This window comes from Strongylocentrotus purpuratus, unplaced genomic scaffold (assembly GCF_000002235.5).
Source record: "Strongylocentrotus purpuratus isolate Spur 01 unplaced genomic scaffold, Spur_5.0 spur5_scaffold_14, whole genome shotgun sequence".
NCBI classification, from domain to species: Eukaryota; Metazoa; Echinodermata; class Echinoidea; order Camarodonta; family Strongylocentrotidae; genus Strongylocentrotus; species Strongylocentrotus purpuratus.
The window spans coordinates 20,782,410-20,799,403 of record NW_022145599.1 but is presented as its reverse complement, the minus strand read 5'-3'; the positions used below and the strand labels follow the sequence as shown (position 1 = coordinate 20,799,403).

The window sequence follows — 16,994 nt, the reverse complement described above, 5'->3', positions numbered from 1 at the left end:
ACCTCATTCAAGTTATCTTCTAAATCCCTTTTCAACATTATATGTTCATTGCACATTTTGAAAATGCTGGATTGGATTTAATTTTAGCTATGCTACCATCACAAATACAGAGATACAAGATATTTTGTAATATTGACAAAAAATAGGAATAGATATAATACACTACGGATGAGATAAATCTATCATTTTCTTTCTCATTTACTTTTTTCAATAACTCAAAAGTTTGGATGAAATTAAGAAAGTTTGCAAATTCGATTGGTGAAATTGGTATACAAAATAAGTATTGGGGTTCACAAAAGTACTGGAATCTTTTGTACTTTCAACACAATAAAAAAATAATCCAGACAACTTTAATATAGTATGGAATGTATTCATTCAATGCATAGATCAATCAAATAAAAGAAATCATATAAAAACATAGCACATTGCTAAAACCTACACATAGTTGCAAATAAACCTGCTGTTTAAGAAAAGATACATAAAACTTTAAAGCATATGTCAAGTGATCGTTGTACATCATGCTCCAACACCAATTGCTCCGTGGTTAATGACCTACACTAACTAAATGAGAGACAATATACTGATTCTGATCCGATGCTCACTTTCATGATTGACTTGAAAAGAGACATACCCATATTCTCATTGAGAATGAATCAGTAATAACTGTTAATTTGATCACAGATTGCATTAATCACATGGTCATCCCTGCAGCGAATAATAACATACACGGAAAAGGGTGGGTGGGGACTGAGTATCTTATTGCAAATAAAAGAAATGTTCGCCAAAAGTATTGTTTACACAACCATGATCATCACAAAAAAGATTCAGCAGTGACTGAAACTCTCAAAATACAGTCAAACCTGCTTTAGTGACCACCTGTCTATAAAGACCACCTGTCTACAAAGACCACATTTTTTGTTTCCCTTGAAAATGGTTTCTCATTGAAGCATGTACTAAAGGAACCTGTCTTCAAAGATCACTTTTTGTGTTTCCCTTGGGCGGTCGCTATAGACAAGTTTGACTGTACATTCTAAAGAAAATCTCAACCTCACCCAGACTACTTGGAGTAGACCACTTTGCAGCTGGAGACATCAAGTAGAGGTGCTGAGAAGCCCGCCCTCGTTGTCGGCTGCACACAGAACTCAATGCAGTCCTCCTGGCCTTCGTTCTCTATCTTCGGGATGAGCAGATGACACACGCGGAAGCTGTGCGAGTGAGCTCTCCCGACGAACAGCTTATCGCTCTTACTGACGGCACGGCTCTGGTTGGGGTCGCGCTCGATGCCGGAGCAGTAGATGTCAAAGTGGTCCCCAAGGCCAGCGGGGTAGGACCAGGTCAGCGTGGCGCAGAGGGAAACGACGGTGTGCGGGTCCACGACATTCGCGATGGGTGGATGCCAGGTGACGTCCTGACAGGATAGGTCGGTCACCTGCTGTGTTTGGTCCCGAAGCGATCCGGGGTCAACGACCTGGCGTTTGAAAAAATTATAAATATTTAGAGTTTTTTTCTTCAAAATAAAGGATAGTTAGGTCTCGCATGTCCTCTCTCAATTAAGCAAGCAGAACAAGTAACAGATGTTTGACCCAACTGTTCATAAAAAAAAAAAAAAATATTATCTGCCCTTGTGCATTGTACATTTTCAAACAAGATATGACTTGTGTACTTATAATTGTTCTTCTCCATTGCGCCTCCAGGGGTGATAGTGAGCACTAAAAAAAAAAATAGGTTTTTTGTTTTCCCCTCCATCACGCCCCCCTTGAGTAAAAAAAAAAGAAGAGGATTCGCGGGGAAAAAATGGCATTTAACAACATTCCCCCCTTTTTTTTAAGAAAATTGAGGGCCAAATAAGGAAGAATAGAGAAAATAAGGGGGAAATTGGGAAAATCACGATAAAATAGGGAAGAAAAAAAAAATCTGGTAAAAAAAAAAAATTAAAAAAAAAAAAAAATTAAAAAAATCTGATTTTTTTTTTTTTTTTTTTAAATCGGGAAGAAAAAAAATCGGGAAAAATCAGGAAAATTAAAAGAAAAATCGGGTTTTTATCAGGCCTGGCCTCGAACACATTAGTCATGTGGAGTTGGCACATTACAAATACTCTATATCGTTGTTATTATTATTATTATGTTTCTTTAATGATATAGATGGTATAACAAAATCATGCTTCCAGAGTGTAAATAACATGATGGAATACTGCTTTCGAAAAATTATTGAAACTCATTTACAATGAACTGAAGTCTTGAACATTCTTCCTAAAGTATGAGGTGATAGAAATATTTCCCATCAATAAACATCAAAATGAAACGTCTGTTGTTGTTACTCACCTTGATTTCTCCGATCTTGACTGAGTAAGACTCGACAGGAGCTGCTGAGAAGCAAAGCAAACCAATCTCTGTGATCTTAGCACCAGCAGTAAGGACAGACTCTGGTACTAGGTAGTTCCTGTATCGTACAAAAAATAATTGAAAGTCAATATCGAGAAAGGCCTGTAAGACTTTAATAAGAAAGTTGTCATGTGATTATGCCAAACAAAAAAAGTAGGCTCCATAATCAGAACTTGATATTAGAGGGAATTGTTTAACAATGTTAAATCTGAGATGCACGGCCCTACGTGTTATCAGTGTCTGTGATATGATGTTATATTGAAGCCCTAAAAAAACTGTGCTTCAAAATTATCAAGAAGTGCCTGAAAAAGTAAAAACCTTTGAGTGACCAGTTTTACCATACTCGTTTTCTCCAATAGACTGTAGTATTATGAAAACCGTTTGGCAAACGCAAAATTTGATTTCGATTTTCAATCATAAATATCTTGATAATCAGACAGGCGATCAGCTTGTAAAAGTCATGGGGATCCTGACTGACCTAAGTTTTATAATTATCATTGCAGCATGAGCTAAATCAAGACAAAGATATCGGATCCCTATTCAGCATGGTTTATTATTTTAGACAAGAATTATATAAACTTTGAATAAACTCAATAAAGTCATTGCAGTAGATTTTGCAGAGCATCAATTTGTCGGAAGAGAAAAGAACACAAATATCACTGAGTTTGATGCAATATTTCATGTTGCTCCATTTGCCACTGATGATCCCTTTGGAACCTCACCTTGTAACCCAGCCTCAGATAGGCACCACCGAGCTGTCAATACTAAACAGTGCATCCTAGAGGATCTTATGAAGCATACGGTACTGCTCCATAGAACCCTAGATAATTTTTACAGAAACATATTGTACCAAGGGACTGGATGATCCCTTGGGAAACCTCACCTTGTCACCCAGCCTTGGGTAGGTACCACCGAGCTGTCAATACCAAAGGATGCATCCTGGAGGATCTTATGACACGTGCCAACCAGAGGAGAGAAGATGGTGGGATCGGAGGACTTGAGGGAGTCGGGGACGGTGGAATGGTCGACCAGGGCAGAGAGTCTCAGGCCATAGGTACTCATGGGTTGCTCGCCTGCCTTCATGTCATCTTGATGAGAGAGTGAATATCTTATTCATTATAATTTAGATAGAATTCAGAATTTAGAATTTCATTGACTCTTTGACCCCCTTTTGGGGTTTGAGAGTACAAACAAACACAAAAGTATTAATAGCAATGCATGACTTATGAATACAATTCACATACATTGTACATAGATAATGACACAAAGATACAAATGATAATAGGTATATACTATATAGTGTATGAAAGTACAAACATGAACAATGAACCAACTAGTAAACACAAAGTATATATACATGTACAATGTAGATAGTGACAATAATAAATGTGTCAGTATAATGCAGTCTCTTTACAAGCTAAATAGCAAACAAAGTAGGCTGTTTCATTATCCTACCGCTACAAGTATGCGTACGTTCAGCTCTAATTGTACTTCTTGAAATGCTTGAACTATCTTCTTTCTCTGTTTTTTGATAAAATTTCAACATAATAAGGCATATATTCCAGGATGCACATAATGAGGTAAGTTTAGGTTCAGGACAGAAATCATAGGGGTATTCTTTCTACAGGACTACACATTCGATAGATAGATAAATAGATAGATAGACAAATGGTTTATTGAATTGAAAAAGAAAAAAAATTGTCTCAGCAAAGGCAAATTGCAATGATTTTATTGCTCTGTCAAGTTTTCTGAGCCGAGAAAGAAGCTCTGATTCTACCTTTCCTTCTACATAATCTGAATGATGTAAGAAGAGTGACCAGATAAAAGGAGGCTTCGAAAGAAGTTGTGTTGTTAAATATTAAAATAAGCTGAGGTACAAATTTGAAAGGTGGTGTCAGTTTGTAAACGGATAAGCCAAAAGCCCCTCAGTAGATTACTTATAGCATCATACTGCAGTATTTCCTTTGAAAGCCTTACTATTTCTAATGACACCATAGTACAAGTGATTGTTCAGGCTTCTTTTGTCATTGTTGGCATGTTTTTTGTTGGTGGTATTAAAACTGCCTTCATTGAACTTCTACCCTTGGACAAAATTTCTTTCTTAAATTTGTCTTTCCTATCACTATCTCTTAAAGCCCCACTGTACTACTTGTAACTACTTGCTCCCTCTATATAGGAAACAATGACTAATCAGTGACCATTCGTCTCCCATGATCCTCTTTTCTTATGTTAATTAAGAGCTGAGTTGATGAGATAGCCAGCTGTCAGTGACCACCCTGGGTGGTCTAATCCCTCCTAGCCAAACTAGTATAGACGGCTTTTAACTTTCCTTTGTATCGCATATATATTTGTTACTCCTTTTATCAATTCATTGTAATTAGAACCATCCCAGCAGATCAGAGCCCCATCTTAAACACACTTGCGACTGATCCGAATTAATCGCAATTTTGCAGTCTCCTATCTCTTATGCACATAGTTGTGATTGATATCAATCTCAAATAAGTTGCGATGAATCCCAACTGTTTAGAAGACAGGGCCCAGAGCAATAATAGCCTGAAAGGGGTAAACTGATTTTAAGCGTATCCGGACACCTACCCCCGGACATCCACTCCCCCGGATAACCACCCCCAGTCAACTACCCCCTAGGACAACTACCTCCTAAGACAACTACCCCCTAGGGCAACCACCCTCTAAGCAACTATCCCCCAGGACAACTGCCTCCCGGACAACTACCCCCCAGACAACTACCGCCAAGGACAACTACCCCCGAACAACTACCCCCTAGGATAGTTGTCCGGGGGGTAGGTGTCCTAGAACCGATGTCAAGGACATGTTCTCCTATCTACCTGCAGTATTCCACAACAGAATCTCCTTGTTTGGTGTGGATAGGTAGAGACACATCTTGCAGTTATCTCCATGCTTGGCAGTGTAGGAGACCAGAAGAGGGTGTGACCCAGAGATACCGGTAGCAAACAACCTGTGGAAGAGGGGTAAAATCAAGAAATGGGACACTACAAGTTGGACTTGATTCTTTTAAAGGGGGGTGTAGCATGACAAGACTACGTGTCTTTCCCTCGGCCTGACTCGGGGCTAATCTGGTATAGTACAACTATGGACGACACAACCGCAGTATTCACGTGCATGCAACATACGCAAAACCGAAGGGGAAACTTTTGTCTGTTTCGCAAACGCTCGCGCGCGCTGACCGTAAATCAAGACCATTTGTTTACGTGCAGTTGTCCAAAAGAAGTCGTAGATGGCGTTAACCAGTATTTGCCATGCTACACCCCCTTTAAATGAAATGTACTGCACTGTGATTAAATAATGCACATTTTCCACTACTTACAAGTAGAACAGTATCGAAGAATAATATATTTATCAATGCTACTAAATCTGTAATCTCATTGTTGTATTAAAGAAGAAAATATCAAAAAGTTGGGGTGCGGCGAAAGAGTAAAAAAAAAAAAAAAATCAAATCAAGTCAAAATTTCCACACATCTTACCGACAATTTTATCTTGCATTGTTTCAGTTCAATTTCAATTTATTATTTCATAAAAAATCACATTTGGTATCAGTTTGTAAAAAAAATATCATCTCCATAAAGTATGTTAGATTTGATCGTGCCTGCTGTTGACTTACTTGCATCTGGTGACCTGGCTAGCTGCCAGTCCGCCGTGGATCTCCACGCAACCGCCTCCGTTGAAGGCATCGGACACCACGTACTGCATGACCGTCTTCTTTGAAGCGCCCTCTACGTCAGAGAACTGCTCCTTGCCATAGGTAGGCACTATCTGCTGACTACTCAGATTACACCATGCTTTCTTCATCACCTCCTGACAAAGGGAAATAGAGGTGAAATACAGATGCACTTTAATGTCATAATTCACATGCATTCTGTGATAAAAAGTACAGTGTTGGAGCTACATCGTGGGTTCTATAAGAGAACATCAATGTTATGCCTAGGTCACACCAAAACTTTTTTGTTTAGATTTGGGTCTGTTTCTCGATTTTTAAAGGCATGCATTTCCCATGCACTTCTACCCTACAATGCATTATTAGTTTGAAGTATGGATTTTAATTTCAATGTCATTTTGATACCGTCTTTATGCTGGTTTGATGTGGAAGTGGAAATGCAGCAGGAAATTTGAAATGTTAGGGGGAAAGTCCATTTCCCCCTAAAACACATGGGTAATGCAGCAGAGCTATATCGATGTCAGCTCGTTTCTCTGGGTTTCACATCGAAATGGAAACACATGGGCTCAAAGCATTGGTGTGAGTAACAGTGGCCTACATTTTAGATTATGTTGCTCTTAATAGAAGCAGAGAAATCTGCCAAACAGAACAGAAATGGATTAATGAAACCAGACTGATATTAAAGTTAAGGGGTTAAGTTAATGAAATGAAAATATTTGTCTCATGGGGACAAAATTGGCAAATCTGTGATGAGGCTGTGATGCAATATCTTATAATTTTGTAGATTTTTATATACTTAATTTTTTTTAAATACTTCAGATGATAAGACAGCAGGCACATGATTGGATGCATTTAGGAGACCTCCTCTAAAACACCGGCTGACTTTCAGGACAATTCAAACAAGTAAAAACAAATCAAATTCAATACAAAAGGCCATTAGCACTTACATCTAAGAGATTCTCAAAGACAATTGTCTCCTAATTTTGCTCATAAGTATATACCGTTATGTTAAATCTGAAACCAACTTACATTTCCACATTTGAAACCGAATTCTCCATATCCCCTGCAGAAGTTTGTGACGAAGGGTAGAGATGAGACACCATGGGTGTAAAGATAGGAGTCTAGCAAAGACCAGAACCTGATACATTGAAGAAGAGAAAAAAAATGATTGGATGATATTAAAGTTTATTGCTGATTAGTTGCACTAACAGAATTAATATTGGATGTATTCATGGCGCACATATCTACCATGCAAGGTGCTCTAACATTAAAAACTGGACATGAAATCAACTAATATGAATGTAAATTACTAAATTCAACAAACAATCGCCAATTTGTACATGAATATAGTGATTACAAATTACCGACTGCGTTGCCAATTTAGAGACCAAAATGATCATGTATAATCAAATCATAATGCAATAGTGCAGTAGTGCAACCTGACAAAATTTACCTAAAATATTGTAAGATCTTCTTCGAAAGACGTGAGAATGCCGTCAGTTTAGTACAGGTACAACCATCTTGCGAGAACACAAACTCGTAAGATGGCCGTAAGTCGGACGTAAGAAGAACATAAGGCATTCTTACGAGAACAAAAACGAAAAATAAAACAGCGTTTGTACGAACTCCGTAAGAAGGACGTAAGAAACTATGCCCCATCTACGATTCTCTACGAACTCTGGAATTTGTACGAACAGGGAGATTCGTACAAACGCATCGTTCGTGAAAAATCTTTGTGACCGTAGCTTAAGAGAGACACTGAACTGCTATATGGGTTAACGTACTTGTCCTGGTTTGCGACAAAGTCTGCCTCTCCTAGCTTCTCCATCACCCAGCCTGGAGCAAAGATGGCAGTCGAGAGACCCTGCCTCTTTATCACTTCCATAGCCTGAAGGAAACAGAAAACAAGTAAAAGTCTAAACGATTAGAATTTGAAGAATATACTCTGAGGTGGGGGGGGGGGGGGGGGGCAAAGAAAGGGAGGGAATTGTCCTGGGCCCGTTGGACAAAACTTGCCATCAATGGTAACTACCATGACTTTGATTGGCTGTTGAGCCCTATTACCATGGTACATGCTATTGACGGCAAAGTTACCATCAATGGTAAGTTTTATGCAACGGGCCCAGGTGTATGATTGTAAGTGGGTTGGAAGAGGTACTACACAGGTTGTTATTGTAGTAAACAGAAAACAAGTAAAAGTCTAAAAGAATAGAATTTAAAGAATATACTGAGGGGGGATTGTCCTGATGGATAATTGGAAGTGGGTTGGAAGTGGTACTACACCCGTTGTTACCGTAGAATGACAAATTGCAGGGAGGAGAGGGGGAGGGGCGGACGACGAGATGGGGGAAGTTGAGGTGTGAGTAATTTTAAAATCATCTAAGTTAAACAATTAAAAGAGGGAGAAAGTGTGTGTGAGAAAGAGAGAGAGAAAGAGAGAGAAAGAGCGGGAGAGAGAGAGAGAGAGAAAGAGAGAGAGCTAGAGAAAGCTTCAGAGCTTCATTATAAATATATAAGGTGGCCTAAAACTTGCCCAGTATTGTACATCCTGTGACCTTTCAACCCCTTAAGCTAATACTTGATGTTACTATACCTTGTTAGTGTTCCATCCCCCACCTCCAAAGCAGTTCCTTCCAAAGATGTCCACCCCAACATAGACGTCATGCTTCCGAGGGCCGGCATTCTGTACCGAGCTGGCCAGCTTGTTCTCATTCCACGTGTAGTTCAAGAAGATGGCATCACTGGCATCAAAGAAGATTCTGCAGAATGAATTTAACATTCAAGAAAAGACTTCAGAATTTCTTGAGAAAAGAAAGTTTCTACAGGCAACTCCTGCAATTCCTGACACTTGGCATGAACCATCCATTTATCAATATATCCTTCATGTACTAAAAATGAGTACAGATTTCATCCTGGGGAATTTTACCCTGAAATTAAGTTGGTTCTAATCAAAGCAAAATAATGACAGGAACAGGTCAGTTAAAGTTTGAGCAAGATCGGATTAAAAATAAAGAAAGTGTTGAATTTTCAAAGTTGCGCTCAATCAAATACAAATTGGCAACTCTGTGACGAATCTTACGAGGTTTCCTCCCAGTAGCTCTGTACTTTAAAAAAACACAGAAAGTCTTATTTTCCCTAAAGAAAATGTTCAATCATACATAAATATAATTATTGCAATTATTATGTTTCTATAAAACCCCTGTATAAAACAAATTTATTCCTTCATCAATAACAAAGAAATGAAAGTTAATGACATTTCTGTACAGAGCAAACTGGAGAGGAGTTAGCAAGATATGTCACAGTGTTGCCAATTTGTGTTTCACAGATGAAAACTTTCAAAATTCATAATTTTCCTACTTTTAATTGGAGGATGCTCAAACTTTCACTCATTTGTTTCTCTTAGGGCTTTCTTCTGCTTTCATTTTATAACAGCTAATTATGAGGGTGGACTTCCCCTTAAAAACTTTTTACCCAAATCAACTTTTATGTTCCATTGTATGTTTAGAGTCCATTGTTCAATCTTAAAAAACATGATAGGCTGTTGGTAATGAAAAGCATGCAGTGGTGATAATAACTGAATAATAAGAATCAGATATATTTCAATTAAAAGCTCATTATCCCCATCACTTCTACTGAATCAAACTGGGAAATCGGAATAGCTTGAATATTTTATTTCATTTTAATAAATAGAGAAATATTCATCACTTTTGTCACTCTTCCAACATTCACCATGCCTACCTGTTGTTATCATTCAGCATGTCCTGCCAGCGCAGCGAGCCATCGGCAATGACGCTGTCGTACCATATGACCTTTGACCCTTCAATATGTTGATGCATCTGCTTGGTGAGGTACTGCACGAAGAAAAGGAGCTGGGGCATGTGCTCTGGCTGTTGAAAGAAACAGAGAAAGGAAGAACCGTTCTGTAAAACGGTCATATATATGCAAGCTTTGATGATGGAAATTACATGCCCCTTCCCCCCAAAAAATCACTAGTATAAATGAGGGCTGCGCATAATTTTAAGGCAGCGTCTTTAAATACTTTGCCAAGTTTAAAGATTATTTCAATTTCTAAGACTTCAAATTTCAGCTTGATAAAGTTGCCAAATATTCCAGCAATCCATGAACCTTGGAACAAGAAGCATTTCAAATTCATTCCAGATAGCAAAAACAGGGTTCTCCACCAAAATAATGGTAATAAATACTACTAATACAAAGCATGGGGAATTTAGAAAAAAAATAAATACTGAGGGTACGTTATTCCCTGACTTAGGACATAAATGAGTCAATGAAAGATTTTTCCCTGAAAAAAAACCTTTGTCCTCCAAACTATCAAAACTTGTATATTGCAATCCTTGGGGCATGGAGCAGAAGGTCCTGGATTCAAAGCCACCATGATGGACTAAATATGGTGATGGTGAGGATGTGGGTGATCGTGATGGTAAGGATGATGATGATGGTGATGATGATGATGATGATGATGATGATGATGATTTTGGGTGAGGAGGAGGAGGAGGATATCATTTTGCCACACTGTTCAGAAAGCAGGCTTAAAGGGCCCATGACATCGAAATACAAGTGTATTCCTGTTGGTGTGCAGTTCTGCATTCATATCATATTTTGATATGTAAAGTTCTGAATTTGTTTCATAGATTTTTTAAATATTTGTTGAAATATTTGTTTTTCAAACTTGCTAAGCTCCACCCAAAAACCTCCAGATCTCATTCCCCTTGTGACATCATCTGTCAGTCATCAATGAGCTAACTTGAGAAAGTGGCATGTAACTTTGCCAAAGTCGACCACCTGTTACAATACCACAAACATTAGCAACATATAAGTTGCTATGTCAGATATGTCAGACTAAACTAATATTCTAGAATAGACAATGGTATGTAATTTTCCCCAGCTTAGCACACGTTCATGCATGCATGCTTCCATACATATGTACAATACATCATCATTGCCTTGTTTTCCTGGTGATGCTACAGCATGTCTGACACAGCAACTTGTATGTTGCTATTGTATTACAAATTGTAACAGGTGGTCGACTTCGGCAAAGATACATACCACTTTCTCAAGTTGGCTCATTGATAACTGACAGATGATGTCACAAGGGGAATGAGATTAGGAGGTTTTGGGGGTGGAGCTTAGCAAGTTTGAAAAACAAATATTTCAACAAATATTTAAAACTCTATGAAACAAATTCGGAAGTTTACATATCAAAATATGTGATGTATGCAGGACTGCACACCAACAGGAATACACTTGTATTTCGATGTCATGGGCCCTTTAAGCCTGCTTTCTGAACAGTGTGGCAAAATGATATCCTCCTCCTCCTCCTCACCCAAAATCATCATCATCATCCTCACCATCACGATCACCCACATCCTCACCACCACCATCATCACCATCACCATCACCATCACCATCACCATCACCAATCACCATCACCATCACCATCACCATCACCATCACCATCACCATCACCATCACCATCACCCTCACCCTCACCCTTACCCTCCCCCTCATCCTTACCCTCACCCTCACCCCCACCCTTACCCTCACCCTCACCCTCACCCTCACCCACACCCTCACCCTCACCCTCACCCTCACCCACACCCTCACCCCCACCCTCACCCTCACCCTCACCCCCACCCTCACCCACACCCTCACCCCCACCCTCACCCTCACCCTCACCCTCACCCCCACCCTTACCCTCACCCTCCCCCTCCCCCACTCCATCCAACAATTTCTAACGGGAACATTGCTTACTGGAATGGGGTTCTCAATGTTGATGAGCCAGCCTTCAAAGTTGTAATACTTGGCAATCTCGACCAGCTTGTCTGCAAATCTCTTGCACGCGGCCTCACTCCCGTACATCTCGGCACATCTCTTCTTACCATCTTGCCATTCTGTGATGACAGTTCCTGTGAAAACAAAAAGAATGTTGCACTTAAGAAAAGGAAGAGTCAGTTTTTTTTAAGACAAAGGAGAAGTGAGCAATGTAGCACCGGACAACTGACAAAGAGCTGTGGTGAAAAACATTTAAAATCACTACAATAAAATGTCAAGTTTACAAAAGCGAACCAAAACAGAGCTCCAGAATATAGAAAACTATATATAAATGTATATATATTTTTAGAATGGCTGGGGTTAGAGCAAGAACAATGCTCAATATATGCAGTACTCTAGGATATGAGAAACAGGAGAAACATGTGGTGCATAATCGGGGATACATGTAAGAAATGTAAGAAATATGGAGGGTTAAACAATATATTGCACTTTCATTTTTTCCATTTACCTAACTATATAAAGAACTGGTTGAAGCCTGTAAAATCTACATCTTTGACAAAAGAAAGCATAAGAATAAAAGACTTTGCTTGTCCAACCTATCACATAAGTGAATGACTTTCAAGTTAATGATGCTAAATATTTGTAGGACCATACATTTATTATAGTGGCTATGGGACAAGGGATTTTGTATTCCCAAACCCTTGTGAGACGTTGTGCATAACAATGTCTGCGCTATGAGACTACAAGGCTTAAGAAATTGTGGTAAGGTGTCGTAGAAGTGTCGCAGTTGAGTGGTTTAAGCAATTGACCTGAATTCAAAGGTTGTGGTTCGATCCCCGACACGGCACTAATGTCCTTTTGCAAGGCATTTAACTTCATTTGCCACACTCCACCCAGGTGAGGTAAATGGGTACCTGGCAGGAATTAATTCCTTGAAATGCTGGAGCGCTGTAATGGCAGCTAGGCTAAAGCCAGATTGATAATAAATGCGCCTCGGAATAGAATTTCTAGATAGACGGCGCTATAGAAATACCTATAATTATCAAGGTGTCAAATTAGAATCTGTGCTTGAAGACTAAGGGTAAGGGGACACACATGCATGATGAGGAAGGGAGGGGGTGCTCACCAAGCATGAGGGTGCCGTTCTTATGAGCAGCATCCGTCCAGCAGGGTGGGGGAATGGTCACAAAATGATGGCTGAAGTAGATGAAGATGTCAATGTATTGCCAGTGGTAGAAGCGGTAGGCAGAGCTGATGGGGACGCCTTGGACAAATCTGTGATGACGGAAAAGGAAATGGAGTGAGGATGTGGCAGGGATATAATGAATGTACTTTGGGTAATCCATTAAAAAGTGTGCATGGGTTCAATTTACTATAAATGTTGTAATCTTCACTACTAACATTTACATTGTCATCCAAGTGCTTTTTAAGAGAAAGACTTTTTTTGGGGGGGGGGGGGGAGGGAGGGAAAAAACCTGAAAATCAGTGCATATATATTAAGAGTATTTCTGCAATAATGAATTCCAGTTTTCAGCAATTAAACATCTTGGGATACTAATGAACATGTCCAGTGCTCAACACAAACAGAGGCCCTGAACACACAGGCGCCCAAAATCTATATCCGGACCATCAACATTATGAAGGTTTTACATAAGGCTCATACATACAGACTGTAAACAGATCAATCCGGACCCCTTGCCCCCCAAATTATTGTAAAGCCCTGGCATTTTGTTTTATAATTCATTCCATTTTATATAGCAAGTAACAATTTATTTTTAAAAGAAATATATTGCAGCTTGTGTCATCAATTTTCATTTGTAAATTATCAGATGAACAAGATTAACAAGATACCACACCCTTTTTTTTGTTGGGGGGGGGGAGGGGGGAGGGAGGGGGTCCAAGTTGAACTTTATAGAGCCTGTATTCAAGAACCATACATGTACTGTATGTACAAAAAATCTTTTCCCTTTTTTGGTTGGGGGGGGGGGGGGAACCCAATATAATTTCTGGGTGCCCACATGTCCCTGTGCCTGTCAGTGTCGAGTCCTACACATGAAGGTCAGAGGTCACGCCAATATCTTTTCCACATGACTTTTCCATGTACAGTCAATCTTGCTCACCTATCATCAATGTAACCCCCCTTCATGTCATGACACACAAGGGTCATAGGTCGAGGTTCAGCGGGGGTCGTTGGAGTAGCCAGCGGGGAATTGGCAACGTTGAACTGGTCATCTGGTTGCCATAATAAGACTTCATCTAGACTATCGAGAGGACGAGTGATGGGCTCCGAAGTCTTGGGTTCAAAACGGTTTCCTTCAAAGTGAGAGAAAAAAGGTAGTAAATTGTAAGCATTATACCATAAATTGTAAACATTATACCATAATCTTGAGCAGATTACTCCTGTAAATTTCAACAGAAAATACTTTTTTGGGGAACAAAGTGCTTCATTCTAGCTAAACCTCAATGTTATAGCGTCTGCTGTGTAAGTTATTTACGTAATTTTAGTCCCAAACACCTTACAATGCAAGTGCATTATATCAAAAAATTGTGCAAAAAAACAAAAAACAAACTCTGGGTTGAGCTATCCTTGATTCATGACGAAAAAGACGGGATCAGATGTCGATCTGAAATTTAATTTCGATTAAATAGAGTCCACAAATCAAAATTAAATTTCAGAACTATATCTGAAAGTTGCACAATTTGGTATCATTTTTTACAACTGATTTTGGTTTTGCTGTGGAGAAAGCTGATTACAAGGTATTAAGCAAGTTTAGGAAAATTGGTTTGTTGGTTGGTTCTGCCGGAGAAACAAACACATGCAGTGTGTAAACAACAGCAGCTGTTTTCGCGTTGGCATTGCTAATTTGATACTTAATTTATGCACATTCGGCACATGCAAAGATTTTGGGCCATTATTTTATACACAGCTATTAATAATAGCTGTGTAAAAATTGTAATGAAAGTATCAAATTGGCAGTGTGAGAACAGTTGTTTTCATGTAGCCTATACTGCGTCTGTGTGTATTTGTGTTTCCAGCGTGTATTTGTGTTTCCGGCGTGTATTTGTGTTTCTGGCATGTATTTGTGTTTCCAGCCAAAATGCGGACGATCCTTATTTTTTTAGGACATGATTTGTACGCGTTTACGAGGATATCCTCGTTTATGCGGACGATCCTCATTCTCGAACCAGCGCCCCTACTGGCTGGGCCTATGGTAGACCGAAAGCTTCAGTCTCTATACCGTCGGTTGTTCCACTGAGACTACGTCTGGCTCCACTAGACCTCCGGTTATAGAGACTGAACGATCGCCTATGCCAGCCTATGTTGAAGATATCACGGCTAGATTTTAGCCGTTAGGCCCCTCCCACAAACATGAACAAACTTGCCACGGCCGTATTGTTATGCCCCCAAAATCCCCCAAAATGTCATTTTACCTCGTGCATATCCAATTTTACATTAGGCCTAGGCTATATTACATCGGTTCCACTTACTAACTTGATTGAAATAATCCGTTTAATGGTCCCTTTTAAGGAAATTATGGGTCAAAATCGACATCCATGTTGAAAATCTTGCAAGCCGTGTTAAACTCTCGCTGCCGTCAATCTCATCCCTTCTAGTCTACGCCGAAGGCAAAAATGATTATGAAGGAAAAACTGTGATAACACCATTACGAACGTGTAGATGGCGCACAGTTTTTCCTTCATAATCATTTTGCCTTCGGCGTAGACTAGTAGGGATGAGATTGACGGCAGCGAGAGTTTAACACGGCTTGCAAGATTTTCAACATGGATGTCGATTTTGACCCATAATTTCCTTAAAAGGGACCATTAAACGGATTATTTCAATCAAGTTAGTAAGTGGAACCGATGTAATATAGCCTACGCCTAATGTAAAATTGGATATGCACGAGGTAAAATGACATTTTGGGGGATTTTGGGGGCATAACAATACGGCCATGGCAAGTTTGTTCATGTTTGTGGGAGGGGCCTAACGGCTAAAATCTAGCCGTGATATCTTCAACATAGGCTGGCATAGGCGATCGTTCTGTCTCTATAACCGGAGGTCTAGTGGAGCCAGACGTAGTTCTAGTCTCAGTGGAACAACCGACGGTATAGAGACTGAAGCTTTCGGTCTAGGCCTATGGGAGCATGGGGTTGGTGTTCTCACAACACCAACACCAGCTTTCGACACTAAATTTAAAGTAACTCAAAGGCTCAGCCAGAGCGAGTGTGAAGGCATATTTAGCCATGAAACTTGGTACTGCAGGGCAAGCTGCCTGCAGCACTGGCGCTGCTGCAGCCTGGCTAGGCTCGCCACAAAAAAACCGCACAGGCGCAGGCACGCCCCATGGCCACACTGCACAGGCACAGCCACAACACATTAACACTGACTGCCACAACACAGGCACAGCTCAGCTCGAATTTTCAGCAGCGGAATAGATCTCAAAATTGAATGACAACAATTACCTAGATCAGGATAATCAGTAATCTTGACCTTCGACATGAATTCAGCAGCAAGGTCTTTCTGTTCTCCCTGGGACGACATTTTGAGTCTTCCTCGAAATACTCCGGATCCGGATCTAAGGGTAACAATTTGACTATGGCAAGCCACTTGTTCACAAAAATGCAAAGAAAAAGAAGAATACGTTTTTTTCATAGAGATATATACTACTATTATATATCTCTATGGTTTTTTTAATAAAAATGATTATGTATTAAAAGGCTTGGGGGGGGGGGCTGTTTTTGGTTTTAGGGCAATTAGACAACCGAAAGTCATTTTCCCCTAAACATTGGGTATGATTTTGTGCTGCAAAATCCCTTTAAGTGCTCACACTTTTCAGATCTTGGGTTTCTATTTTCTTCGGGATAATATACAGTGAAAATTCCAGATGCGAAATCTCGCAAAAATAATTGAAATAATTTCGCTTTCAGTGGTCAAAGTCCTCGCCCATGGTCGCACAGATTCATCAATATCATTAATTTTGAGCTTAGCTTCTGACTAATTAATAAACGGGTAATCCCACCCAGAGTCGGCGCTCCCGGGGGGGGGGGCACAGCTAGTGCTCCCACTTTTTTTCACAAGTGCCCCTATTAATTTATAAAAGTGCCCCTTCCCCTTTTCATTCTCCTTA

General features: G+C 39.8%; 1 protein-coding gene across 1 annotated transcript; it reads right to left on the bottom strand.

Moving 5' to 3' along the window:
• On the bottom strand, nt 1–16,457 carry LOC115918014 (cytosolic endo-beta-N-acetylglucosaminidase-like). Its single transcript, XM_030984448.1, has 13 exons — nt 16,330–16,457; nt 13,986–14,178; nt 12,992–13,140; nt 11,845–11,999; nt 9,814–9,962; nt 8,669–8,834; nt 7,860–7,963; nt 7,105–7,213; nt 6,022–6,215; nt 5,228–5,358; nt 3,265–3,469; nt 2,322–2,439; nt 1–1,468 (listed from the first exon to the last, which is right to left on the bottom strand). The coding sequence occupies exons 1-13, from the start codon at nt 16,406–16,408 to the stop codon at nt 1,058–1,060; spliced, it is 2,163 nt and encodes a 720-aa protein (XP_030840308.1). The 5' UTR covers nt 16,409–16,457; the 3' UTR covers nt 1–1,057.
• Nucleotides 16,458–16,994: the final 537 nt, after the last annotated feature.